The sequence below is a fragment of the Pan troglodytes genome, chromosome 13 (genome assembly GCF_028858775.2).
Source record: "Pan troglodytes isolate AG18354 chromosome 13, NHGRI_mPanTro3-v2.0_pri, whole genome shotgun sequence".
In the NCBI taxonomy this organism is placed as follows: domain Eukaryota; kingdom Metazoa; phylum Chordata; class Mammalia; order Primates; family Hominidae; genus Pan; species Pan troglodytes.
The window spans coordinates 71,669,987-71,696,865 of record NC_072411.2 but is presented as its reverse complement, the minus strand read 5'-3'; the positions used below and the strand labels follow the sequence as shown (position 1 = coordinate 71,696,865).

The 26,879-nt window shown below is 35.6% G+C and overlaps 2 protein-coding genes across 11 annotated transcripts in view; one reads left to right on the top strand and one right to left on the bottom strand.

Moving 5' to 3' along the window:
• CFAP210 (cilia and flagella associated protein 210) overlaps nt 1-9,687 on the top strand; it is a 53,313-nt gene extending 43,626 nt beyond the window's left edge. For all 4 annotated transcript variants that reach the window (XM_001134856.7, XM_009443723.5, XM_063791302.1 and 1 more), the window contains 4 exons: nt 1,224-1,363; nt 4,902-5,094; nt 6,078-6,242; nt 9,244-9,687. In XM_001134856.7, coding sequence (XP_001134856.5) covers nt 1,224-1,363; nt 4,902-5,094; nt 6,078-6,242; nt 9,244-9,585 — 840 coding nt within the window. In that variant the 3' untranslated portion in view covers nt 9,586-9,687. The remainder of the gene's footprint in view (nt 1-1,223; nt 1,364-4,901; nt 5,095-6,077; nt 6,243-9,243) is intronic.
• A 7,996-nt stretch (nt 9,688-17,683) lies between these two features.
• Nucleotides 17,684-26,879, bottom strand: part of PPIG (peptidylprolyl isomerase G) — a 53,440-nt gene continuing 44,244 nt past the window's right edge. For all 7 annotated transcript variants that reach the window (XM_001136477.7, XM_009443714.5, XM_016949997.4 and 4 more), the window contains 5 exons: nt 24,464-24,677; nt 23,518-23,685; nt 22,180-22,267; nt 19,200-19,336; nt 17,684-19,015 (listed from right to left, as the gene is read on the bottom strand). In XM_001136477.7, coding sequence (XP_001136477.3) covers nt 17,905-19,015; nt 19,200-19,336; nt 22,180-22,267; nt 23,518-23,685; nt 24,464-24,677 — 1,718 coding nt within the window. In that variant the 3' untranslated portion in view covers nt 17,684-17,904. The remainder of the gene's footprint in view (nt 19,016-19,199; nt 19,337-22,179; nt 22,268-23,517; nt 23,686-24,463; nt 24,678-26,879) is intronic.

Sequence of the window (26,879 nt, the reverse complement as noted above, 5' to 3'; positions counted from 1 at the left end):
TAAAATTAACCCATAAAATAGGAGATTAGCTAAGAGTGCTGGGCACATAGTAGACCCTGAGTTATAAATATATTGGAAGATTAAGTGATGCCCCTAACAACTTTTACCTTGAATTGGTTTCTACTTACATAACAGAATATGCCAGGCACGGTGGCTCGTGCCTGTAGCCCCAGCTACTCTGGAGGCTGAGGTGGGAGTTTCCCTTGAGCCCCAGAGTTCAAGGCTTTCATGAGCTGTGATCATGCCACTGCACCCTGGGCAACAGACACCCTGTCTAAATAACAGAATATACTAATATATCTATATATTCAGGCTATTGTGCTCAATGGCATCTGTTTTTATGATGGCTAACTCAGGCTGAGATCATAGAACATATGCTAATATGAACAGATTTTACTTTTTGTTTTAAATACTAGTGACCTACTTTTACGATTTTTGTTAGAATACATATCTGTTTTTTCTTATATGTATGCAAAAGCAAAGTTTGGACAAGAAACTAGCAATAGTGATTTGAGTCTGGAGGGAGGATTAGGAAGAGACATAGTGGATGGAGTGGAAGGACGCTCGCTACACTGTGTGTGTAAAAAAACATTTTTGGTTTTTGAACCATATGACTATTCAAACATTAAATGAACTTTATATTATATATATATTTGGTGTATTTTTTCTCATTATACAATTATTTTAAATTATATACTTTAAAGACATGAGATACTTGAAGAGAAATACAGAAAAGCATTAAGAAGATATAAAAGTTACCTATTATCTCATACCCCAGGGATAACTACTGTTAACATTTGACACATTTCTTCCAGTCATTTATACATTATAAAGTTGTACTTACATGTATTTGTGAAATTGGAATATACTGTGTAATGTTACATATTCTGCTTTCCCCCACCTACTTATTGATTATATTATTTGAATCACATCTCATGTAATTGAGAGTATGATTTATTTAACTATATTCTCAATGATTATTCTCTATGATTGAATATTTAGAGGTTGTTTCCATTTTTTTGCTATTATAAATAACTTTGAGATAAATTACATGACACATAAACCTTTATGCACTTCTCTGATCATCTCTTTGGGATAAAATTTCCAGGAGAGAAATAACTGGGTCAGAAGCTGTGACCATTTGACAGGTTCTTGTTAGCTACTGATATGTTGAAAGATATTTTTCTTTGTGATAAGTTAATATATACAATTTTTCCCCCAAGGAACATATGCAGGATAAACATATTATCAAAGCTGTAGAACAGCAGCAGCAAGAGGAAGAAGATGAAAAGATGAGAAAATTCATCAAAGCAAAAAAGCGTCTTATACAAATGGGGAAAGAAAAAGAGGCTGAAACACACAGGTAGGCTTTAATAATGTGTATAATAAAGTACTATCTGATATTATTATGATTTTATGATTATTATGACTGTAGTCTTTAGGAACAGAGATCTTATTTTATATATGACTAGAGCATTCAGTGACTTGATTTCAGTTTGGGACGTGGGTGTGAGGACATCATCTTGTAGATGGTCAGAAATGCTGATCTACCATCCCAGAGGAAGTATGAGCTGAAGATGGCTTTGTGAGTCATTGGTATATAAGTGGTAGTTGGAGTTGTGGATACAGATGAGCTCACCTAGGGTGAGTAGGTAAGAAATGAAGGTGGCATAGTCCCTAGGGAACTCCATTTAAAAGTCAAATGGAAAAAGAAGATAACACGAAGATCAATAAATAGTTTCCAGAGATTGGAGGAAAACCAGGGAAACATCAGAGAGAAGAGTCTCAGTAAGAAGGGAGCAGTCATCAGTATTAGGTCATAATGGGATTAAGTACAATTTTTAAAATGAAGTATTCATCAGATTTAGAGGACATTGCTTATATTAGTGAGCAGTTTGGTATGGGGTGTAGAGGTAAGAGTAGGAGGCCAGATTGCAGTACAGGGGGTTTCTGTCTAAATCATGCTTTCCCCTTGTGCAAAATCCTCTGATGGCTTCACATCTCACTTAGTCTTTACAATGGCCCATAAGGCTCTCCACCTACCCGAATTTCCATCTTCCCAGCTCATCCCTCCCAGCCTTATCCCTCAGACCTCTTCTCTTACTATTCCCTCCTCTCCCTCTTCTCACCTGCACTGGACTGGCCTCTGCCTGCTCTAGGGAATGCTCACCTCCAGAGAGCACGTAACTTGCTTTCTTAACTCTTTCAGATCTGTACTTAAATATTACCTTCTCATTGAGGCTTTCTCTGACTACTTTATTTAAAATTATACCCCTTCCCCAATTGCTTATCACTTTACCTGCTTTCCTCGCCCTCGTTGCTTGATATATAGCACTATATATATATATACATACATATATATATACACATACATATATATACACACATACATATAAATATATATATATATATATATATATATATTTTTTTTTTTTTTTGAGACGGAGTCTTGCTCTGTCGCCCAGGCTGGAGTGCAGTGGCGCGATCTCGGCTCACTGCAAGCTCCGCCTCCCGGGTTCACGCCATTCTCCTGCCTCAGCCTCCCAAGTAGTTGGGACTACAGGAGCCCGCCACCAGGCCCGGCTAGTTTTTTTTTGTATTTTTTAGTAGAGACGGGGTTTCACCGTGTTAGCCAGGATGGTCTCGATCTCCTGACCTCGTGATCCGCCCGCCTCGGCCTCCCAAAGTGCTGGGATTACAGGCGTGAGCCACTGCGCCCGGCTATTTTTTAAAACTATTTATTTTGTTTACTGTCCCTCTCCTCCAGCAATCATGAAAGCCCCATGAGGGCAGAGATTTTTATTTTTATTAAAACTTTTTTTTAGAGATGAGGTCTTGCTATGTTGCCCAGGGTGGAGGACAATGACCATTCACAGGCGTGATCACAGTGCCCTGTAGCCTCAACCTCATAGCCTCAAGGGATCCTTCTATCTTAGCCTCTTGAGTAGTTGGGACTAAAGGTGCGCACCACCATGCCCAACTTCTAATGTTTTTGTTCACTGTTATGTCTGTCCCCAGCACCGGGAATAGTGTCAGGAGCATAGTAAGCAATCAATAAAACTGTTTAAAATACTATTTTTTGGAATTCTACCAGAAATGTCACCTTTTCTCTGAAGGCTTTCTTTTTTTCTCATTTGTCCATATCATTTTCTAGCTTTCTCATGGCATTTATTATCTTTTGTCTTCTATAACTATAAAGACATTTGCATAAATGTGTTTTCTCCACTTGAAATTGTAATTTCCTTGGAGTATGCACTGTATCCTTTCTCATCATTTCTCACATGCTGCTTTGCCAATTCACTAAGTGAATTTGTCACAACAAAATTATTTTTTATGCAATTTCATAAATAAAAATGCCCTAATTTAACAAGATGTATTCTTATGATGTACCAGGCACATGCTTAGCTCTTAACTAGAGAGAGGACCCATTCAATTTCTGACCTGAGGAATCTCATAGTGAATTTGAGAGGCCAAAGTAGGAGGATTGCTTGAGGCCAGGAGTTTGAGACCAGCCTGGCCAGCATAGCAAAATCCTGTCTCTTAAAAAAAAAAAAAGGAACCTTATAGTGTAAACGGAGAAATTTAAACAGATCAAGTTAAAAAAGTGCTGTGAATAAATTCCAGACAGAGTATTGTGAGGGGATGGATATTTAGGATTTTGATAACTTTTATTAGATTATTTCCTTGATTTTATTTAAATAAAGGCCTTTTATAGCCTCAGCCTCCAATGATAGAGTAAGCAGGGTAGTCTGATAAAATATTGAAATATTTTCTGTGGCCAGGTGCAGTGGCTCACACCTGTAATCCCAGCATTTTGGGAGGCTGAGGCGGGCGGATCACTTGAGGTCAAGAGTTCAAGACCAGCCTGGGTACATGGTGAAACTCCCTCTCTACTAAAAATAAAAAAACTAGCTGGGCTGAGGCAGGAGAATCGCTTGAACCCAGGAGGTGGAGGTTGCAGTGAGCCAAGATTGTGCCACTGCACTCCAGCCTGGGTGACAGTGAGACTCAGTCTCAAAAAAAATTTTTTTTCTTTTTTTTTTAATAGAGTCTCACTCTGTCACTCAGGCTGGAGTACAGTGGTACACAGCTCACTGCCACCTTGAACCCCTGGGCTCAAGCAGTCCTCCTGCCTCAGCCTCCTGAGTAGCTGGGACTACAGGTCCGTGCCACTGCGCTTGGCTAAATTTTTTTTTTTTTTTTTTTCAGACAGAGTCTTGCTCTGTCGCCCAGGCTGGAGTGCAGTGGTGTGATCTCGGCTGACTGCAACCTACGCCTCCTGGGTTCAAGCGATTCTCATGCCTCAGCCTCCTGAGTAGCTGGGATTACAGGCGCCTGCCACCACGCCCGGCTAATTTTTGTATTTTTAGTGGAGACAGGGTTTCACCATGTTGGTCAGGCTAGTCTCGAACTCCTGACCTTGTGATCTGCTCACCTCGGCCTCCCAAAGTGCTGGGATTACAGGTATGAGCCACCACGCCCAGCTTAAAAAATTTGTGGAGATGGGGTCTTGCCATCTTGCCCAGGCTGGTCTCTTAACTCCTGGGCTCAAGCGATCCTACCACCTCAGCCTCCCAAAGTGTTGGGATTACAGGCATGAGCTACCACACCTGGCCTAAAATATTTTTCAATGTAGACAATTTTAAGATCTTATTTCTTACACACACACACACACACACACACACACAGATTATACATATTACTGTCGTTGGATTTTAGAATATATGTTACTTTATAGTTAAAAAATAATGTCCACTTAAAATAATATATGTAAGGAGCAATGGGGCTCCTGTTAGTTTTGTAAGAGACTGCAAAATATCTCAGATTCCCTAATTAAATTATGTTGGCTCCACTGGACATCTGTTCATGAAGATTTGACGAGTATGGTTATTTTGTTATAGGCTTATGGAGAAACGAAGAGAAAGAATACATAACTTCCTGAGTGAACTGTTGAAAGAGAAACTTGACAATGAAGATATGATTATTGCTAGAGATATTGCAGAAGCTGAGGCTGAATGGGAAAAAAGAGAAAGAGAAAAAGATGAAAAAAACAAAGCAGAATTAAAAACAATTGCAGAATATCGAGCCATTGTGGTAAACAATTCAATTATGAAAATAAAAATAGAAAGACAGAGTTAGGACCTTTCCACTGTGTGTTCCATCTCATCTGCCTCTCTAACCAAAAACTAGCCAAGATATTAAAAACAATGTATGAATTATCTTCCTATATTTTTGAAATTGGACAATGTTTACTTCCTAACAAAGATGTCACGACAGTTACAAAAAAGATATTTATAGATGCAAAGTAATAATCTCTTCTGTTTCAGAACCATCTGAAACACAAAGGTTATTTGTTATACTTTTCATTTGTAGGTTTTAAAGACAAACCATGTAAAAATTATACATTTCTGTTTCTTAATATTTCAAAACATATCTTACATGACTGTCATAACATTTAATTTGGATAGTTTATACACATTGGGGCAATTTTTTTTTTTTTTGAGACAGAGTTTTGCCCAGGCTAGAGTGCAGTGGTGCGATCTCAGCTCACCTCAACCTTCGCCTCCTGGGTTCAAGCAATTCTCCTGCCTCAGTCTCCAGAGTAGCTGAGATTACAGGCATGCGCCACCATGACTGGCTAATTTTGTATTTTTAGTAGAGACAGCGTTTCTCCATGTTGGTCAGGCTGGTCTCGAACTCCCGACCTCCCGAGGTGATCCGCCCACCTCGGCCTCCCAAAGTGCTGAGATTACAGGTGTTGAGCCACCAAGTATGGCTGGAGCAATTAATTTTTTACTTACATGTATTTCCCTTCCTTGAGAAGATCTTGCTTTTCATCTTTTTCAAGCCAATAAGGATTGTCCTATAGCACTTGGGTGTTTTCTGATATTCAGGAAATAGAACAAAACCAAAGTAAACTGGCCGCATGGGAACCACCCCAGGTGCATGCACTTTTCTGCTCCTGCATTGCTCCTGGCTGACTCTCCTCTGCTTCAACTCTCTGACTCTGTGCCTTTTCAGACAAGACTGGTTGCTATAACTGGTTTTATATGTTTCCTTTGCCTTTAAACATCTAGATGAAAAATAAGGAGGAAGAAGAAAGAAAAAGAAAAATAGAGGCTAAAGAACAATTGCTGGCTGTCATGAAAGCAGATCAGATTTTCTGGGAACATGAAAAGGAGAAAAAATGCAAAGCTGATAAAGAACATCAAGAGGTTCAAGATGCCCATATTCAGCAAATGGTAATTATTCCTGAATGTTTATAATTATGTTAGTAATAAGTATATAATACAGAATTCATGCTAGTTTTCTACTCCCAAGCAGTTTCATCAGGTAAGAAAAAATGGTCATTATGGTTATGACACAATAAAATATATTAAAAATGTGAGGTTTGTTTCTATCTCCAGTGAAGTTCCCATGTGAGTTTTATCTTTTAAATGAATGTTTATCCTTCTTTAGTGTCTATTATACTTCAGTAAATGTTAAAGAAAATACAAATGCATGTGGAGGCCATAATGTTCATCTTGTTTTACTTTTTTCCCATATCTCAGAGACTATGTTGATTGCGATCTCATAGGTTTCAGATTTGAGGAATGGAGATATCAGGTTTTAAAAGATGTGTAGAGGACCTAGCATCCAATCATTTGTAACTAAAACCTGTTTTTGAAATGGTTGTACCATTTTCCATTCCTACCAGTAATGTATGCGAGCACAACTTACTCCACATACTCATCAACACTTGATAGTCATCCCTTAATTTTAACTAACTATTCTAGTATAGTGATATCTTATGGCTTTATTTTACATTTCTCTAATGACCAAAGATAATGGACATTTTTTTCACATCCTTGCTAGCCATCTGCATACCTTCTTTTGTGAAGTGTCTATTTAAGAGTGTTGCCAATTTTTAATTGGGTTGTTTTCTTAGTGCTGAGTTTTTTAAAATTGATTTTTATTGTGGTAAAATATACATAACATAAAAAGTACCATTTTAAGCATGGTTAAGTGTACAGTTCAGAGGCATTGAGTACATTCACATTGATCATCGCCACTATACATCTCCAGGGTTTTTCATCATCCTGTACTAAAACTCTGTACATGTTAAACAGTAACTCCCTATCCCCTCTTTTCTCCAGTCTGAGTAACCTCTGTTTTACTATCTCAATGAATTTGATTATTCTAGGTACCTCATAAATGGAATCAGACAATATTTGTCCTTTTCTGTTTGGTTTTCACTTTTTTTTTTTTTTTTTTTTTTTTTTTTTGAGACAGAGTTTTGCTCTGTTGCCCAGGCTGGAGTGCAGTGGCATGATACCCACTCTCGGCTCAGTGCAACCTCTGACTCCAGGGTTCAAGCAATTCTCCTGCCTCAGCCTCCCAAGTAGCTGGGATTACAGGTGCCCACCACCACGCTGGGCTAATTTTTGTATTTTTAGTAGAGATGGGGTTTCACCATGTTGTCCAGGCTGGTCTCGAACTCCTGACCTGAAGTGCCCACCTTGGCCTCGGCCTCCCAAAGTGCTACGACTACGCATGAGCCACTGTGCCCGGCCTCCATTTTTGAATTGGATTTTTTGTTGTTGGGTTTTAGAAGTTTTAAAAATATTGTGTATTAAATCTCTTATCAGATACATGATTTGGAAATGTCCTCTTCCATCCCATGAGTTACCTTTTCACTCCATTGATAATATCTTTGATGTATAAAAGTTTTAAAATTTTGGCCAGGTGCCAAAATAGTTTGTTGTTTCAATCACGATCAAATAAGATCAGTATTTGGAATCCTTCTGATTTACTTGTTGAAGTCTTTAAGAAGTTTTCTTGATCAAATACTTGGTTCCTCTTAGGTACAATTTTTAAAGAAAAAACAGAATACTTGATTTTTTTTGCCTTATTTTCCAGTTTTCAGACAGTTAATTAGCTATTATCTTCCAAATGTACTTCGAAGATACTTTACCTTCATCTGTTAGCGTTTTTTTAGGATTTTAAACTTAATTTTTTGGAACTTTTTCTTTATATATTTATGCTTAATGCATATCAAATGTGAGGTACCAATCATATGTTCCATTATAGTAATTCTTTCCTTCCATTGTCACTTCCTTTCTGTGCTTCAAGTGGTTCTTTCTGTTCCCTCAATATTTTTCTACATTTACTAAACATATCCAAATTGCTGCTTATTAAGTTCCCAAATATTAGCATTTTACCTTCGATTAGAGATCGATTTTAGCTTTTTTTTTTACTTTTTCTCCAATCTTATTGTCATTTTCTACTTTTTAAAACTCTGGTATTTTATCCCCAATTTCACAAATAGTATGTAAACTGAATTTTGAATTGTAGCACTCAATAATGAAAAATTTGATATTTCACACTAATATGGTTGCTCTATTCCATCAAAAATTTAAATTTATGGTAGATATCAGGTTTGGGCTACTATTTTATGCCAACATTTTGGATTTTGAGAAATATTTTTATGAATATTAAATATATTCCTAAGTAGTCAAAGTAACTGTTATTTTAAAAAATAAACTCAACATTTCTTAAAATGCCACAGAGAATACAAAATGAGAAGTTGCCAACCAGAGCATCACAGAAAAGCCATAAAAAGAATCTCATCCAATGTAAATTAATATAAAGAATTAAACGACAAAATTTGTATAAAATATTGGTAAACTGGCTTTGGCAAATTGCCTACTTATTCCACTCAGTGCCTTCTCAACCTACATTGATAAATGTCACTCATTGTTCCAATTTTAAATTTTCGGGAAATAGATAATGTAAATGGTTTTAGTCCAGATATTCAATGCTGATTTAATCTTATGTGGCTGGGGACATAGTATATTGGGCTGACCCAGCACAGTAGAGTTGAGTGAATTCCTCCAGAATAGTGGATGGTTAGAGACAATGGTGGGTGTGCATTCTAAACCACCAAAGTTCACATCTTGTGATTGAAACAGGATTCTAAACTCAGTTACCTGAGTTTTATCTAAATTTCATAATTTTCGCTATTTCACTGTGCTATTTGCAAATGTATCACATAAGGCTATTAATAAAGGTTTCATTGCACCACCACTTTGAGCATGATAGGAAAGATTCTGAAATAAATGATAGTATATAGTTGTTAAATCAGAACTTGTAAAGTATCAATGAGTTTAGAAAATTATACCTACATTTTCAAATGCTATGTATATTTAGAAAGTTCATGTTCTTAACCAATATTAAGTTAAATTTCCTTTCTTTCCCAAATAGGCCAAAAATAAGTTTAATGCAAAGCAAGCAAAACAAGCAGAATTAGATTATTGCAGACTTACTGAAGCTCTTGTGGCTGAAAAGGAGAAAGAATTTCAGGACTATGCCAGAGAGGTAATTGAACTTGAATCGGAAACAACAAATAAATATATTTACCCTCTTGTAAAAGCTGTACAGGAAGGACCTGGAGGTGGCCGTGGACCAGTGTTTGTGGACAGAGGTGGATTAAGACCCAGCTATCAGGCAAATGATGTTACTGGAGTCCAGCTCCCTTTTTATAACTCTCAGGGACCAAAATATAATTTTCAAAAGTCAAAGAGAAGGCTAGGTTTTACATGGTAGAAAAAAATTATTTTTAACATTGAGAAGACTAAGTTGTAGCATATATGAGCTTCAAATATAAATGGATTTCTGTTAATAAAGCTGTTCTTCATCTAAGTACAATTATGTCTGATTTAATTGATTGTTCTCAGTATTTCTTTTGGGTATATATAAAACCCCAATTTTGAGATTCCTTTTTTTAACTGTGGTAAAATACACAAGTTTACTTTTTAAATGTACATTCAGTGGTATTAAGTACATTCAAAATATTGTGTAGCCATGACCATTGTGTAGTTCCAGAATTTTTCAGTGCTCTTACTAGAAACCCCATACCCATTCATTAAGCAGTCACTCCCCATTCCCCTTCCCCACAGCTCCTGGTAACTATCTGCTTTGCCTATACTGGGTATTTTGAACAAACAGAATCATACTGTGGCCTTGTGTCTGGCTTATTTCACTTAGCATATTTTCAAGGTTCATCCATGTTGTGCCATTTATCAGTGCCTCATTTTGGTTTATGGCTGAATAATATTCTCCTTGATATATTTCTCTTCAGCAGAAATTCATATGCTTATTTGCTTTGTCCTTCAGCAGTTAGTATCAGATAACATTACCAGCATTATTACACTAATAGGATTATTGAATGAAGACTTCTTTGTGGTTTATAGAGTATATCTTACTAGACATGTACACATTATCATGTTTTGAGGTCACTTAAAATAATTCTACATGTAGTTTTGCCAACTTTAGACAACAAAACTTGTTTCCAAAGAGACAAAGCAGATTAGCAGTTACCAGGGGCTGTGGGGAAGGGGAATGGGGAGTGACTGCTTCATGAGTAGGGGGTTTCCAGGTGGAGCACCAAAAACTTCTGGAACTAGATAATGGTCATGGCTACACGATACTGTGAATGTACTTAGTACCACTGAATTTTGTGTGATTTTGTGAACTGCATTCCCCCACTGTTTAATTATTTTTCATTTCTTATTGAGGTAAAAAACACAGAACACCTAATTTAATGTCTTAACCATTTCTAAGTATATCGTTCAATAGTGTTAAGTATCTTCATATTGCTGAACAATCTGCAGAATTTTTTCATCTTGCACAATTGAAACTCTGTATAAAACAACTAGTCTCCATTTCCCCCTCCCCTCAGCTACTGGGAAACACCATTCTGTTTCTGTGAATTTTGACCACTACAGTACAGGTCCTTTTGTGACTATTTCATTTAGTGTACGGTCCTCAAGGTTCATCCATGTTGTAGTTTATGTCAGTTTTCTTCCTTTTTAAAGCTGAATACTCCATTGTATGTATATCACATTTTGTTTATTCATTCCTTCATGAATGGACACTTGGGTTGCTTCCACCTCTTGGCTATTGTGAATAATGCTGCTTTAAACATGGACGTACAAATAGCTCTAAGATCCTTTCCATTCTTTTGGATATATACCCAGAAGTAGAATTGCTGAATCATATAATTCTACATTTTTAGAAACTCATACTTTTCTCCATAGCAGCTGAACCCTTTTACATTTCCAACAGTGCACAAGGTGCACATCCTCACCAACATGTTTTTTTGACAGTAGACATCCTGAGTGGCTGTGAGATGATATCTCATTGTGATTTTGATTTGCATTCCCTAAGGATTAGTGACGTTGAACGTTTTTTCATATGCTTGCTGGCCATTTGTCTATCATCTTTGGAGAAATATCTGTTCCAAGTCCTTTGCCCATTTTTTTCATGTTGTTTTGTTGTTGAGTTGTAGTTATTATGTATTCTAGATTGATCCCTTTTCAGATAAATGATTTGCAAATACTTTTCCTTCCTTAGGTTGCCATTTCACTGTTGTATCCTTTGCTTATTTCTCTTTAAAAGCAAATACACATATATTTTACTTACACAAAATAACTTCGTTCTTTTCACTTAATATAGCTTAGAGACACAACACAGCAGATATAAATATCTTCTTTTCCAACTGACATAGTATTCTCTTGCAAGGGTGTACCCGTTTATTCAACCAGTGGCATACCAATAGATATTTGTGTGGTTTCCAGTCTTCAGCTATTATAAATTCTGTAATTAACAGCTGCCCTTTTTTTTTTTTTTCATATTTTTGTCAGTTAACCTTTGAGATAGATTCCTACACAGGGGAATGCTGGGTAAAGGTGTAAATTTTTCAGTGTATCATTCTATAAGAGACCAAGTCTTAGAGCAAACATTACTTATGTCATGAGCTTCTTGGAATCTGATAAAATTTAGTGGCTTTTTCAGCAGTAAGGTACACATACACATATACTCTACAATTGTGCATACAGTTTTAAGGACTTCCACAATGCCCTCTAATAGACTGCACAGCACAGTGACTAACATACATCTAAGATTGTGGCTTAGTATACCTGGGTTGTACTTTTTTAAAATGGCAGATTCTGTAGGCAACCATCATTCTGAGTTACTGTTTGTGGGTTTATGGACCTCGGGTTTTAAAAAATGAACTGTTTTAAAGGAGTAAAATAGCTGGTTATTTAAAACAACACTATCTACTGATTGCCAAATTGTGTGCCAAGGCATACTGAGGAACCACAGTGAACTCACAAATTTTTGAAACAAATTACCTGACATCTGTAAGACTAGCTTGAGGTAGTTCAACATATTAAATGCACTGTGCCTTTTGATGATATCCTGTGTGTAAAGCTGAATTTTCAGCAGCTGATGGGATAAAACTCATATATTGCACAAAATCAATGTATTATAGTAGAGGATGGTGTGTGATCTGATTTTGAGGTTTGAGAAGTTGTGCTGTGACCAACATTTGCACACATTCCATTAGTAACTAATTGTGGTTAAGAATGGAACTGTAAAAATATTTTTTAAAATTTCAAATGGCTAAGTTGTTAGATATACTTTAGCTATGTGAACTTTTTATTTATTTTTTATTAGAGACTGGGTCTCACTCTGTGGCCCAGGTTGGAGTGCAGTGGCACAATCACAACTCACTGCAGCCTCAAGCTCTTGGACTCAAGCAATCCTCCTGCCTCAGCCTCCCAGTTATGGGATTATAGGTGTGCTCCTGGCCTTTTAATAAACCGATCTGTTAGGTATTTATTCTGGCGCAGGGATAACACCATGTTAAAATTACTGAGACACACAGGTAAAGTGAACCAAGAAAGTCTGGGAACTTCTGCCATATATCCTTTCCTTTAAATTACATAAATACAATATATAGTGGTAATTAGTAATTTTAGACAGCTATCTTCCCCCATATTATAAAACAGGAAATAAGTTTCTACATAACGGTTAATTACATAAAAGTGTTATACAAACAACTTAGATTGAGTGAAGGATAACATAAAACACCAGACATTACTAGTTTTTCTGCCTTATATATACAATTTATTTTACTTTAAATTGGGCTGGGCTTTCTACTAGAGTATACTGAGAAGAAAGGTAAGGCTACACAATGTTAATCACAAAATAATTCAATGAAAAGAACTGAATGGCACAGCAGTGGAAACGCAACTACTCTAATCTGCTGATTTGATAAGAGAAACTCGTAGATAAAATCTGTGGCAAAGACAAATTGGAACAAGGCATTCTGATTACTGAGAGGACTTTGATGGGAGTGGGGAAATGTAAAAATTATGAAACAAAATTATGATAACAAAGTTATCAGGTAAGGAAATATGTTTAGGAAAGAAACCTAGGAAGTAAATAGAAAAAGCAAATTGATGCCTGAAGTTATTTTAATGCACAGTTTGCAGTTCATTTGTTGCACTCGCATTTTATACATTTTCTTGGATAAAGCTTTTAAGAACACTCCAGATTTTGGGAGTTTAATAATATTCACGTGTTAACACATACAAATTACTGAATGTTCAGAAGGTTTTTACCTAGGTATATACCTTTCATTGTCAATATTCAGTATAACTAGGCATATATTTTCAATGACGCACTCTCAAGTTAACTAAGTGCATTTTCCCTACATATGTCTAATGTAAGAAAAAACAGCCCCCAAACTAGGTAATGTTTTACAGAATTCAATTAACATTTATGTTTACATGACTTCACCACTCTAAGTGTTATAGGCACAGGATCTATTACAGTGATCCTAATGCTGAAAAAAATGCGGAGGACTTAAGAAGCAAATGGTAGTGATCTAGTAGACAGCAATACAAATTCCGAGCTTAACCCTGAAAGTTTGCTGGGGCAAAAGACACACTACAATCTGAAGTATTATGATTAAATATTTACATTAGAACATTCTCAAACCTGGAAATTTTCCCTGCTGGCTAAATTCTTAAAGCTCAGTATTGTTAAAACTTTGTTCAGTTTTTTCATAATGTAAATACCTGTATATCTGAGAGTAAAAGTATGTTTTAATTGGTTTATTTTCATTATTTAGCTTTTAATTTTTAAAAGGCTGGATAATACAATTTAAAAAATACAAAACCAAACTGTTTATTATAGTATAGTTTATTTAATACAATGTTTAACTATAAAAGTTAATACAGCTTCCAAGTTTCAATTTTGTAAAATGCAGTTTGCAGAAAAGTTCAACAATTACTAGACTAATGATAAGAGAAGCAGCATTTTGAAACTAATTTTACAATCGAGAAGACAACAGCTTTATTTCTAAACTTCATTAAAAAAATATAATCACAGTGACTTTTGGGCTAGGAAAAGAAGTGCATTAACTTCATTTATGTTTTTTCCTTCCACAAAGAGAGCGGCCACAATTTTGTACATCCCACATACAAATACCCAATTCATTTATCTTTCAAAATACTATATACACACAAAAGGGGAAGAAAATATACAGCATGTGCTTTTGGTAACATATGGAATTTGCTTAAAGAAAAAAAGTCAGAAACACAAATCCACCCCACCACTCCCTCCCATACCTTTTAAAACAAACTAAACCCCTCAACAACTCCCTACTCCAACCTTGTTGACGGAATTTTCTTATTCATGTCATTTTTCTTTTCCTTTAATATATACCTCTTTGTCACACAATAGGCCAAAGACTTTGCACTTGCCCGAATCCACTGAAGGCAGTTAGTTGGGAAGCCCACTATGGGCAGTTGTGCCAGTCAATGCTGTACTTCCTGGGGGCTTATTAATTTTTAAAACAAGTATTTGTAACAAAACACATCTTTTCACAATAAACAGCTTATCAACCTATAATCCTTATTCAATTGTAAATGTATAAATCCAAAATGAAATAATTACAGTAAACATAATCAAAAGGAAACAGAAGAACACCCATTTTGTTTCTTTATAACAAATCAGCTATGGTAGGTATTTAAAGTACCTTCTGGTGAAGGCAAACCCAACAAGCTTCTACAGAAATTTAGTATAAAAAGTTTAGTGTGATGAAAACTATATTACCAACTGGAATGAAGTACAATAAACTACTAACAAACATACTAACTTGCTACATATACTAACTAAAATAAATTAGAATTGTCAAGTTAATACCACTACCCAAAATACCAGAGATCCAATATGTGCCTATCCATAATGAAGAGTTCTTTAATTGTTTAGCTCCATACCTTCCACTAGGCACAAATATCAAAGGTCATTCCGCAAAGCCGTCCATGCATCAGTATCACATTTGTGCAAAGGCAGATTTATCAGATAAATTCTTTGCAACTTCTGAGGGCTTCAATTAAGTAACTTAAAACTATGAACTTACCAACTATGTAGTAATTTAATCAAAGAATGTTTTAAAGCAATCCAGTAGCTTCTCTACTGCTCATTTCATTAACATTAATCTCACCATAGTGTCAATTTCTGTGGCAGATGGCTTACCCAGAAAAATAATTCATACAAAATAACCATGAAAATTCTACATATTGAAAAAATTTTCTCAGCTATCACCAATTGAGCAATAAATCCGTTTAAATATTTTTAAAAGGATATTAAGTCAAAAATACTTTGACATGAACCATAAATTTAGACATAACTATAAAACCAACTTGATGGGAAAGTAATAGTTGACTTTTAGGAAAACAATGTTCAAAGCAAAAACTAAAGATGGCACAACTACTAAATGTAACAAAAGGAAAGGACCATTTGAGCCGTGTGCTATTCAGATGCATGCGCAGATCCTGAGGTACAGTTAATGCTGTTTAATCATTTTAAAAATGTTCTTTATATTCTAAAAATAAAATCTAGTTGATTGTCCTCTCAACTCCTTCACATCTGTTCTGTAAAGAGAGCTAATGAAACTTTAAAATAAGGACTATAAATAATGCGGAGCATGGAGTTGCTCTTTTGATAACCCAAACAGAATATTGCCTATAGAAATTACTACAATTTTTTTTCCCTATGGTTACTTTCTGAAACTCTAAGATTTGGAAATCCTTATGTATAATTTTTAGTAGATAAAGCTCTGGGATCAGACAACATGTAAGAATTTTTACTTAGCATGGACTTAAAAAAATATTTAACTGTTATTAGAAATCCTTTCTTAAATAGCACCTTTCTTAAAGCTCAAATAGTTTATAACAACAATTTTAAAATGCAGTTAACTGAAATTAAGACAAACAATAACTTGCTTAAACTACATAACGTTATATAGCTTGGGCACTCAGACTCAATTATCCCTAATGTGGGTTTGTGGTCAGTCTCTAAGGAATCAATCACCTTGGATTTTATAATAAACATCTACTACTTTTATCATCGGAAAAAAAAATTTTGGAAAGAATTCATTGTGGATATCTGTATTACAATTTTCCAAGCAATCTTATGGTCATTACACTATTCATTCTGCAACAGCTACCACAACGCCAAATATATCAATATTGCATTAATCAATAGTGGGAAGTATCATGTTAATAATTGCTTTATTCAGTACAAATAGCATTGAGTAGCTACTGGATTTACCAAGAAGCTACCTTGGTAACAGAGTTGACACTACACTGACAAATATTAAAGTACAAAACTCTCTAGAGAATCCTATTAATTGGAATTTTGAAATTCCTTTTCAAATGAGGCAGGTTTTATGTTTGCTGGATGTTCAATGTTTTATTTAGAAGAGATTACAGAATAAAAGGCCACACATCACAAAAATGGCAAAATACAACACCCAAAACTCTAAATGGACTTTGGATATGTTTAGTGTTTAACTCTGTAAACTATCAAAATTTGCAACTTTCTACTCTACTCTATATGGCAATGTTATACATGCCAAGTTAAAATAACATTAACAGTAATGGTATAAAACCACCTGAAGAGAAAGAAACCAGAGTCATAAACATGCTATAGCCTATCGTGATACATATATAGAAAAGATGCATTTTCTTGCCATTTGGAACTCACAGCTATGAGAGTTAGAGAAGTCAGTTCAATTAAAACAAACAAACAAAATCCATGCAGAGTTAACACTCAATTCTATATAGGTTGGAGGCCAAAAAAGAGAAATCTTAGAAGTTAATGTCTCAATACTAACAATTTTTAGAATCTGTATAGCTTAAGGACCTGCACAAATGGTATGTTTTAATGAGAAAAGCTTTTTTTTTTTTAATTTTAGAGAAGGGTAATTAATAATTAAAACGTTCCCAAAACTCTTCAAACCAAAAGCAACACAGAACTGAGAATCACAATCTGATTTTCCAAGGTATAGTTCCTGTCAAATGCTGTATAACAGCAACTCAAGCTCAATCAGTACATCAACTGAAAAAAATTACTCTTATGATTTTTATAGGCAGTTAAGTAAAACACAACCAGACAGGAAAAGCATTAATAGGAAACAAGCTATGGCTCGAACTATAAAGAATAGAGTATGAAGTGCAATATAAATACATCTATTTTAAAGCACAAATTACTATAAAATCAAAAGTGATGATTTAAGATCTCAGGTTATTAGGACCCTGCTTCTGTGTAATTAAAAGAAACCGCTGCAAACCTCTATTTATAACGCAATCAGAAAATCTATACAAGATGTCTTCTAGTGGCTTCTAAAGTTACTTTAATCATGAGAAACACAAGCTTTTGCAACAATGCATTGCAACCATTCCAAATGGCTGACTAAACAAATTAGGATGCTATTGGCTAATTGTTGCAACACAGTAATGCATACATAAAATAGTTAAACACAGCACACAGTACTACACCAAAGTGTTTTTCTCATGTCGAGTTTATTAAAACTTTAGCAGTACAAATTATCCAGATTGCAGATTATCAAAAAATCAACTCAATGAAATCCACATTAAGAAAAAAAAGGACAAACATAAAACAATCCAAAAACAATGAAAAGGAAAACAACATAAATGAGATTCATTAGCAAGTCTCTCAAACTTAAAATCCGAAACAGAATGGAAGTAAGTTTATATAACTCACTCATCCGCTTTTGTCTTCATCTGTTCCAGGGCTTGATTCATGATCAAATTTTTTATTTTTTTCATGTACATGGTCATTTTCTTGACCTTTTGATTTTTGGTTTTCTTTTTCCACTGAGGATCTGATCTTCTCATCCTCCTTATTTTTCAACATGGAGGACTTTAATTCATTGTCCTGACTGCTTTGTTTTATTTTTGAGAAGGGACTTTGATCTCTATCAGCCTTTTTTTCCCTGCTGTTATTTGAGCTATTATGATCACGACTTTTAGAGTACATTCTTTTCTCACTCTCAGAATTTTCTCTTCTGTGTGAGCTCTTACTCTCTTGGTTTCTGTATTTGTCTTTGTTTCTGCTTTGACTTTCTTCTCTCTCTGAGCTCCGTGAGTCTCTCCTCCTTCTCCTCCTATCTTTACTTCTTGATCTTCCTGGTGGTGTTCTTCTCTCTCGGCTTCGTGACCGTCCTCTTCTCCTGTATTCCTGTTCTCTGTATCTATGGTACTCCTTGCTTCTGCTGCGATCTCTGTCATGGGTTCTTGATCGCACTCTTCTGCTTCTGTCCCTACTTCTGCTTCGTTCTCTTGTTCTGCTATTATAACTGTGTTTACCTTTAGTTATATCACATTCTCTACTCCTGGATTGTGCGCGTCTATCCTTTTCCTTACTTTTACTGTGATCATGCTCATTACTCTTTGATTCTAACTGTTTAGACTTCTCTTTACTTCTACTCCTTTCCTGATCTTTTCCTTTAGAATCAGACTGCTTTTCTTTTTCTTTAACATTCTCATGATCCCTTCCTTTACTCCTTGACCTCATCCTCTTTTCTTCATTTCTATTATGTTTTGAATCTCTTTCTTTACTCTTTGATTTCTCTTTGCTCTTACTCCTACTTTTAGATTTGGCCCTTTTCTTCACTTTGTTTTTATATTTGTCATCTTTTTCTGAATTTCTTCGGATGTCTCTCTCTTTGCTGTTAGATTTATGGTCTTTAACTTTCTTCTCCTTTTCATTTTTTCTGTTTGGACTCTCAGATACATTCCTGTGATCTGTTATTTTTCTCTCTTTTACTCTAACTGGACTTCTCTGATTTTCTTTTATTTCATTCAACTCACTCCTAAAAAATAAGAAAAAGAATTGGGGAAATGTTATTAGGAAAAGAATTGTAGATATTATTAGCTAAAATGATATTCTACTTTTCTTAAGGTATTCAGCAATAACTAAAATGACAATAACTTTATGTATAATAGTAAAAACAAATACTTATCATTACATTTGAAATAATAATAGTTAAATCTTACTTATCCCCCTTGATCCATCTTTCACCACTTGATACCCTCATTCTTTGAGCTCTCTGCATCTCTTGCCTCCAATGTGGAGGAGTCTCACTACGTCTGAAACGATCCCTTGATCTGGATCTGGAAGGAGTTCGATAACGCTAAAGAAAATTAAAATGGGGAAAAATTAATGTATAGAAGTATAGAGGGACTCGCATGGGTGCTGGGAGGGAGGGAAGTACTGGGGTGAGGGTCAGGAGGTAGTAAGGGGTACAAAATAAAAAAAATATAAAAAACATTAAAACAGTAGCTTAAAAGTATATGTTTCCAGGTTAAAATAAAACGTCTGATATTTCTATACCCTGAAAATTACTAAAATTTCCCAATTTTCATATAGGAAATCAATGAGGCAGAGAAACTTAAGTTGTCATGTTGCAAATTCCAAGAAACATTAATCACAAAAACTTTAGCTGCTAGCCATACGTCTTCTCCATGGAAGAGTCCTAACCAAGTAATGCTAGAGCAACTTATAAGTTGCCAAGTTCCAATCTAAATGTTATATATACTTAATGTTTCAAAGCAAATATTTCTCATATTGTGGGGAAAACAGAGTAAATGTGTAGATGTTCACTTATTCAACCCTTAGGATGACCAAACACTCTATTACATACTGAGAAAACATTAGTGAGCCAAGATATATGAGTGTGCTTTCCTGGAACTTATATTCTACAGGACTTGGAGAGCATGTGAATGAACATATAATTACATGTGTTAAACATATATGCAGCTATAATAGAATGGGTATAAAAGGAAAAGGGAAAAGATGCTGACAGGAAGGTTCTGAGTTAAGAAGAAACATAGCATGCTTTAGAAATGATGAGAAGACAGACCAAACATGGCCAAATCTAAAAACTGCAAGGGAAAGTAGTACTACATAACATTGATGAGGTAAGCAAGGACTAGGTTTTGTGTAGTGTCATAGGCCATTGTAGTTATTTTGGATTTACCCTAAGATCAATGGTAAAGGAGTGGCACAAAAATCAGACTTTCATTTTTAAATGACAATTCTGGCTACTATTTTAAAAAAAAGATCAGACAGTGAATCTCAAAGTGGGATCTAGGATCTAAAGACTCAGGGTCAAAACTATTTTCATCATAATATCACAGTATTTGCCTGTTCCATTTTCATTATTTCATTATCATACAATAGTGTTATTCAGTTTACATGTTTTGATATCATTACTTTCACAGCTAATGGAATGTGTGCTTATATATTCTTATGTTTCAAGTATTTCTCAGTACTAATTCCTAAAAGAGTAAATATTGATAGATATAACCCACACCAACAGAAGTTCTTTTGGGTCCTCAGTAATTTTTAACATGAAAGAGGTACTGAGATTAAAAAAAATTGAGAACTATCAAAATTTACAGCTCAGACAATATGATGGAGTTGAATTAACATGGCAGGGGTAAACCTTGAAACACATGAATTTCTGAATATTTAGGAGGCAGAAATGACAGTATTCGGTGATGGGTAAGATATATTCATGTATCTTACCATAGTTAAGTTACTTGCATAGTTAAGGTATAAACTGAAAGGGGAGAATCAGATTATTCTTGGGAAGGAACTGCACAGGTGGTGGTGCCCGTCACTAAAATCAGTAACCTAAAGAAGGTTCAGATTTGAAGAGGAAGAGCTTGTGCTCAACTTTGTAAAAGCCAAGTTTGAGGTACTCATTAGTCAAATGAGTCTTTGGAGTTGAAAAATGCCGATAAAAATTTGACAGTTACCAGCCATGGGAGTCATGAGATTGCTCAAGGAGTATATGCAGTGTGAGAAGAGTTGAATGGGAACCCTGAGGTACTACAGTATTTAAAGGTTAGGTAAATGGGTGGACACGGTGGCTCACGCCTGTAATTCTAGGACTTTGGGAGGCTGAGGCAGGCAGATCGCTTGAGCTCAGGAGTTCAAGACCAGTCTGGGCAACATGACGAAACCCCATTTTTACAAAAAAATACAAAAATTAGCCAGATGTGGTGATGCTCACCTGTAGTCCCAGCTACTTGGGAGGGTGAGGTGGGAGGATTGCTTGAGACTGGAAGGTTGAGGCTGCAGTGATCCTTGATTGTATCACTGCACTCCAGCCTGGGTGAAAATGAGACCCTGTCTCAGGCAGGTGGATCACCTGAGGTCAGGAGTTTTGAGACCAGCCTGGCCAACATGGTGAAACCTTGTATCTAGTAAAAATACAAAAATTAGCCAGGCATGGTGGCATGTGCCTGTAATCCCAGCTACTAGGGGGAGCTGAGGCAGGACTGCTTGAACCTGGGAGGCAGAGGTTAAAGTGAGCCGAGATCATGCCACTGCACTCCAGTCTGGGCAACAAACTGAGACTCCATCTCAAAAAAAAAAGGGGGGGGGGTGGAAAGAATATTACAAGGAGCAAGATTAAGTAAGATGAAGACTGAAAAGAATCCACTGGAATTTGTGACATGGAGCTGATTATGTATCAAGTGCTGTTTTCAGCAGAACAACGGTAGTGGAAGACAACTAAAATGCTTGAGGAATAAGTAGGAAGTGAAGACATAAGACAGGAAAGTATAGCCAAGTTTCTATAAAGTTGTGAAAGCACAAGATATTTAAATTCTGATGAGGACACTCTAGTAAATAAAAAAAGAATAAAATACAAGAATAGGGTTAATTTTTATTTATTTTTAACAAGAATAGAGATACAGTGATTGCCAAGAAACACGGGAGACAAGAAAGACCTCGATCCCATTTTATACCATGTAAATGTAAAATCTATTCATATCTCATGGATTTTCTGTTGGGAAGTACCAACATACAGAAGCTGCTTAAGAAAGAGAATATATAATTCAATGCCTGCATCTCCCCTAAATTTTAGTTACTTGCACATTAAAATAATATTTAAGAAACACCCTAAAATTATTTAAGGAAGACAAATGCAATATTGTGAAGATCTCTGGGGAAAGAATCACCTACCCTTGGTCCTCTTCCTTTAATTTTCCTGCCAGATCTAGTAACTAAAAGTCGTCTCTGGTATGAAGCAGGCTGGGAGTTAGGTGGATTACTAGAAGGAAGCAAACAGAAAGTTAACACATTTTTCTAAAAACTTTTGTTGGCCGGACATGTTACTTTAATAAAAATGAATCTGGGCCGGGCGCGGTGGTTCATGCCTGTAATCCCAGCACTTTGGGAGGCTGAGGTGGGTGGATCATGAGGTCAGGAGATGGAGACCACCCTGGCTAACACAGTAAAACCCGGTCTCTACTAAAAATACAAAAAATTAGCTGGGCATGGTGGCTCAAGTGATCTGCCCACCTTGGCCTCCCAAAGTGCTGGGATTATAGGTGTGAGCCACTATGCCTGGCCAAGAATTTTATTACTTGTATTATGACAATGTATTTCTGATCATTACTAAGAAAAATATTTCAATATTCCTTTTTCTACTTTTGGACATAGTTGTTATTATTATTATTATTATTATTATTATTATTATTATTATTTTTGAGACGGAGTCTCACTCTGTCACCCAGGCTGGAGTGCAGTGCCGTGATCTCAGCTCACTGCAAGCTCCGCCTCCCAGGTTTACTTATGCCATTCTCCTGCCTCAGCCTCCTGAGTAGCTGGGACTACAGGCGCCAGCCACCACACCCGGCTAATTTTTTGTATTTTTAGTAGAGATGGGGTTTCACCATGTTAGCCAGGATGGTCTCCATCTCCTGACCTCGTGATCTGCCCGCCTCAGCCTCCCAAAGTGCTGGGATTACAGGCGTGAGCCACTGCGCCCAGCCTGGACATAGTTATTAAAATGACTGATAAGGAACCATTAGCATTACAGATATTAATAATGTAGATTTACGTAGTAAGCTTTTTTCAGGATTTGAACATGACATCAATTTTTATTACAATGTTGTAAACCAAGTAAGGAAAACAGCAGTTTTTCCTATTAGACAAACTGAAAAACCAAGATTCTTACTTGCTTAAGAGTTTACTGTACACAAATAACACTATAAAACACTATCTTGTTTTACTGGTTAAACAGTATCTTGTTATTGGCTTGGAATGCTGCTTAACATCTCTTTTTTGTATTAGTGTTTATTATGTGTAACTTTACTTCAGAACCTACTTGTAATTTAAGTCAATTTCCCTTTCTAGTTATGTGGTTGGCAAAAAAGAACTTTGCGGAAGAACATTTTATAAAAAAGATTTCAATCTTGGGACAAGGTCACCAATTAAATCTTGTTTAAAATAAATAACTTTTTAAAAAGAAAAGTTCTATGGTAAACCATGTAAGGCAAAATATACACATTCACATACCACTCTCTTTCCCTTTCTCTCTCTCTGTTTTTCCTTTCCTTCTCATCAGCTTTAGGAGGACTTTTTCTCATTAGGAATCTATTTTCAGGTATAGGAGGGATCTCTTCTGGACGGACAGTAGACTGGGGTTGTGCTTCAAGATTTTCAGCTTCACTCTCACTAGATGCACTTAACAGACAGAAACACACAAAACAAGTTACAGTTGGTTATTATGTCCTTACGGAAGTATCCAATTGTTGGTATTTCTTTCCTTTATATCACTATAATATAAACATCCTGTCCTTACCAAAGATGTGATCGCATGGGAAAAATCTTCTATTCCTCTGACAAACCAACTAACCAATCAAAAAACAAACAAAACAAAACGTTTCGATTATCACACTCTCAAAAAATATTTTCCTACAAAATGGATAAAAAATATGAAACTATGTGAGCAATGCACTCTGATAAATTTAAAATACTTTAAAACATGGGTAAAGAAATTAATTGCATTTGAGCCATAGGCAGATGAAGACAAGTTTTAGTACAAACACAGATTATTTCAAACAAAATGGAAAAGAAAGTAAAATACACTGACATTATCTGCTTTCTATCCTTATGCTATCGTAAGAGCAAAGGGGACTGCTACTGAAAATAGGAAAAACAACTGGTGGTTTTCTGCAATTTTCATAAATCCCATAATCCTCCTATAAAACACACAAATCTGTAACACCAAAGCTGTATTATTTCATTGAGTACACAAAAAAATGAACTGATAGGTTTTGTTTCAAAAGAAAATGAACGTACCCAAAATTTAATCTATAGACTCTGGAATATCAAAAGTCCTACGCTCCATGCTATATTTCTCACTATTTTAACAGTTTCATATAATTGACCCAAAATCCTAACAGATTTACAGAAAGGAAATCAGAATATAAAGCTAGCATTAGAAAAGTAAAATTAAGACCTCTTCTTGCTTTTCTTTCGCTTTTTCTTTTCTTTCTTGTGTTTTCGGGAATTTTTCCGATGTTTCTTTTTTCTTTTCTTTGATTTCTCTTCAGTAGCACTTTCGGAATCAGAGGAATCAGAAGAGGACTGAGAATCACTTGAGCTATCTGAGTCACTAGATGAGGAGGAGGAAGATGATGATGATTTATGCCTTTTCTTTTCTTCTTTCTTAACTTTAATAAAAACAAAAAGGTTTTGATCAACAATTTTTAGACAAACTTTGTGGAAGGAGATTTAAATTTTCTGCAGATTCTCACTAAGTTCAGTATTTAGCACTTAGATCATCCAGCTATGTGAACTGGCAAGTACAGGAAAGGAGTCAAGACTCAGGATTAGAGTCCAGATCTCCAGAATTCACTGGTCAAAGTTTTATCTATTAATCCAAAGCACTTTAAAAAATAGGTGAGTCTAAAATGCTAAACTAATGTTAACAAACATCTGAATAAGAAATTTTTTTAAAAGCACAGAATAACAATGAAGAGTCCCATGTTCTAATCTTGTAGTTTTCCACTTTCCCTCTTATTATCAAGATTGGCAGAACTAGTGCAGGGAAATAACAGAAAAACTGCTTTACAGCAACATGGAGAGATAAGAAATGGATTTCACTGGCATGGGCTTATATTTCAATGCCCAAGCAGTCTTCTAATAATTAAGAAATTTAGCTCAAGAGGAGACTCATAACAGAGGGAAGTCAATTGCCCATGATGAATAGAATGTTTTGGGGACTCTACAAAAAGTCATTTTAAATTGAAATTTTATTTCAGTTAAGGAAGCAGTAACTTTAAAAAGGGTAAAAAAAAACTCAGAGTTTAAAGGATCAATTAATATAAATAAGTGAAGCTAGAAGGTGTAACACAACAAGAATTAGAAGAAGATACTACAAATTGGGAGGAGCTTGACCCATCTAAAGGTATACTCATTCAAATCATGGTGGATTTGAAGAGGCTAACTGGGGCCAAAGATGGGACAATATTGATATATACATGAGAACTACAATAAATTGAGATATATCAGATGATATTAGAAATACATTAGTTCACAGTGATACTCATAAAGTATAAAGCATTTATCTTGCCTTTGTGGTACAAACTGCACCACTGGCTAATGAAATGGATGAAGGGAAATAGCTCTTTGTCAGAAGCATTCCAGGAATAAATGAAAAAGAAATCATAGTGTTAAAATATCATTGTTTTACAACTTCTTGTGAGGCACTGATAACCCATGGCTGCTGCAAAACACAGAGACAACTTGTCCTGTGTGACTCCTGTTTTCATTAAAAGGAATTTCAAGTCACAACTGCATCTGATCAACATTACATAACATAGTAAGGACTCAATTAGTAAAATCCAGTATGTTCAATTATAGAAAATGCTACATGACAAATGACCTACCTTTTTTGAGAAATACATTTCAAGGAAACATAAAACAAGATGGTGAGGGAATTTATTAAAAAACAAAACACAACTTACAAGACCAATTTCAATGTCTGAACTTCATTTGGATTGATTCACACAGCAAAAAATTAATTAACATTAACGAAACAATTACAATCTGAACACTGTCAGGATTTTTTATATTTAGGAATGTGTATGTGTGTATCATTATGGTATTGTTTTTAAGAATCATCTTTTAGAAATAACATTTATTGATAAAATAATATGCCTGGAATTTGTTTCAAAATAATAGGAAAGGGAAAAGTGGCTAATGATGGGTAAAACAAGATTGGCCATAAATAAACTCCTGAAGCTAGCTAAAGAAAAGGTGTTATATTATTTTATTCACTTGTGTATAAATTAATATGTTCCACAATAAAAAGTCAAGGAAAACAAAGAAAATATATCTTTGGATTATCTGTTGGTTGTTTGGTTACAGAACCTTAGTTGAAAGGGTTAACAGCTGATTTGTGACCTTTCCTTTAGCCCCACCTTAGCCTCAGGAACATCTGAAGATTTGGTATTTGGAAAATTTATCCTTGCCTTTTTTTTTTTTTTTTTTTTTTTGGAGACAGGGTCTTGCTCTGTTGCCCAGGCTAGAGTGCAGACCATAGCTCACTGCAGTCTTGACCTTCCGGGCTCAAGTGATACTTCTGTCTTGGCCTCCTGAGTAACTGGGAACACAGGTGTATGCCACCATGCCCTGCTAATTTTTTTAATTTTTATTTTTGTAGAGACAAGTTCTCCCCATGTTGCCTAGGCTAGTCTCGAACTCCTGGGCTCAAGGGATCCTCCTGTCTCAACCTCCGTAAGTGTTGGGATTACAGGTGTGGGCTACCATGCCTAACCTTGTTTATTTATGAAGATGGGGTCTTGCTATGTTGCACAGGCTGGCCTCAAACTCCTGGGCTCTAGTAATCCTCTTTCTCTCAGTCTCCTGAG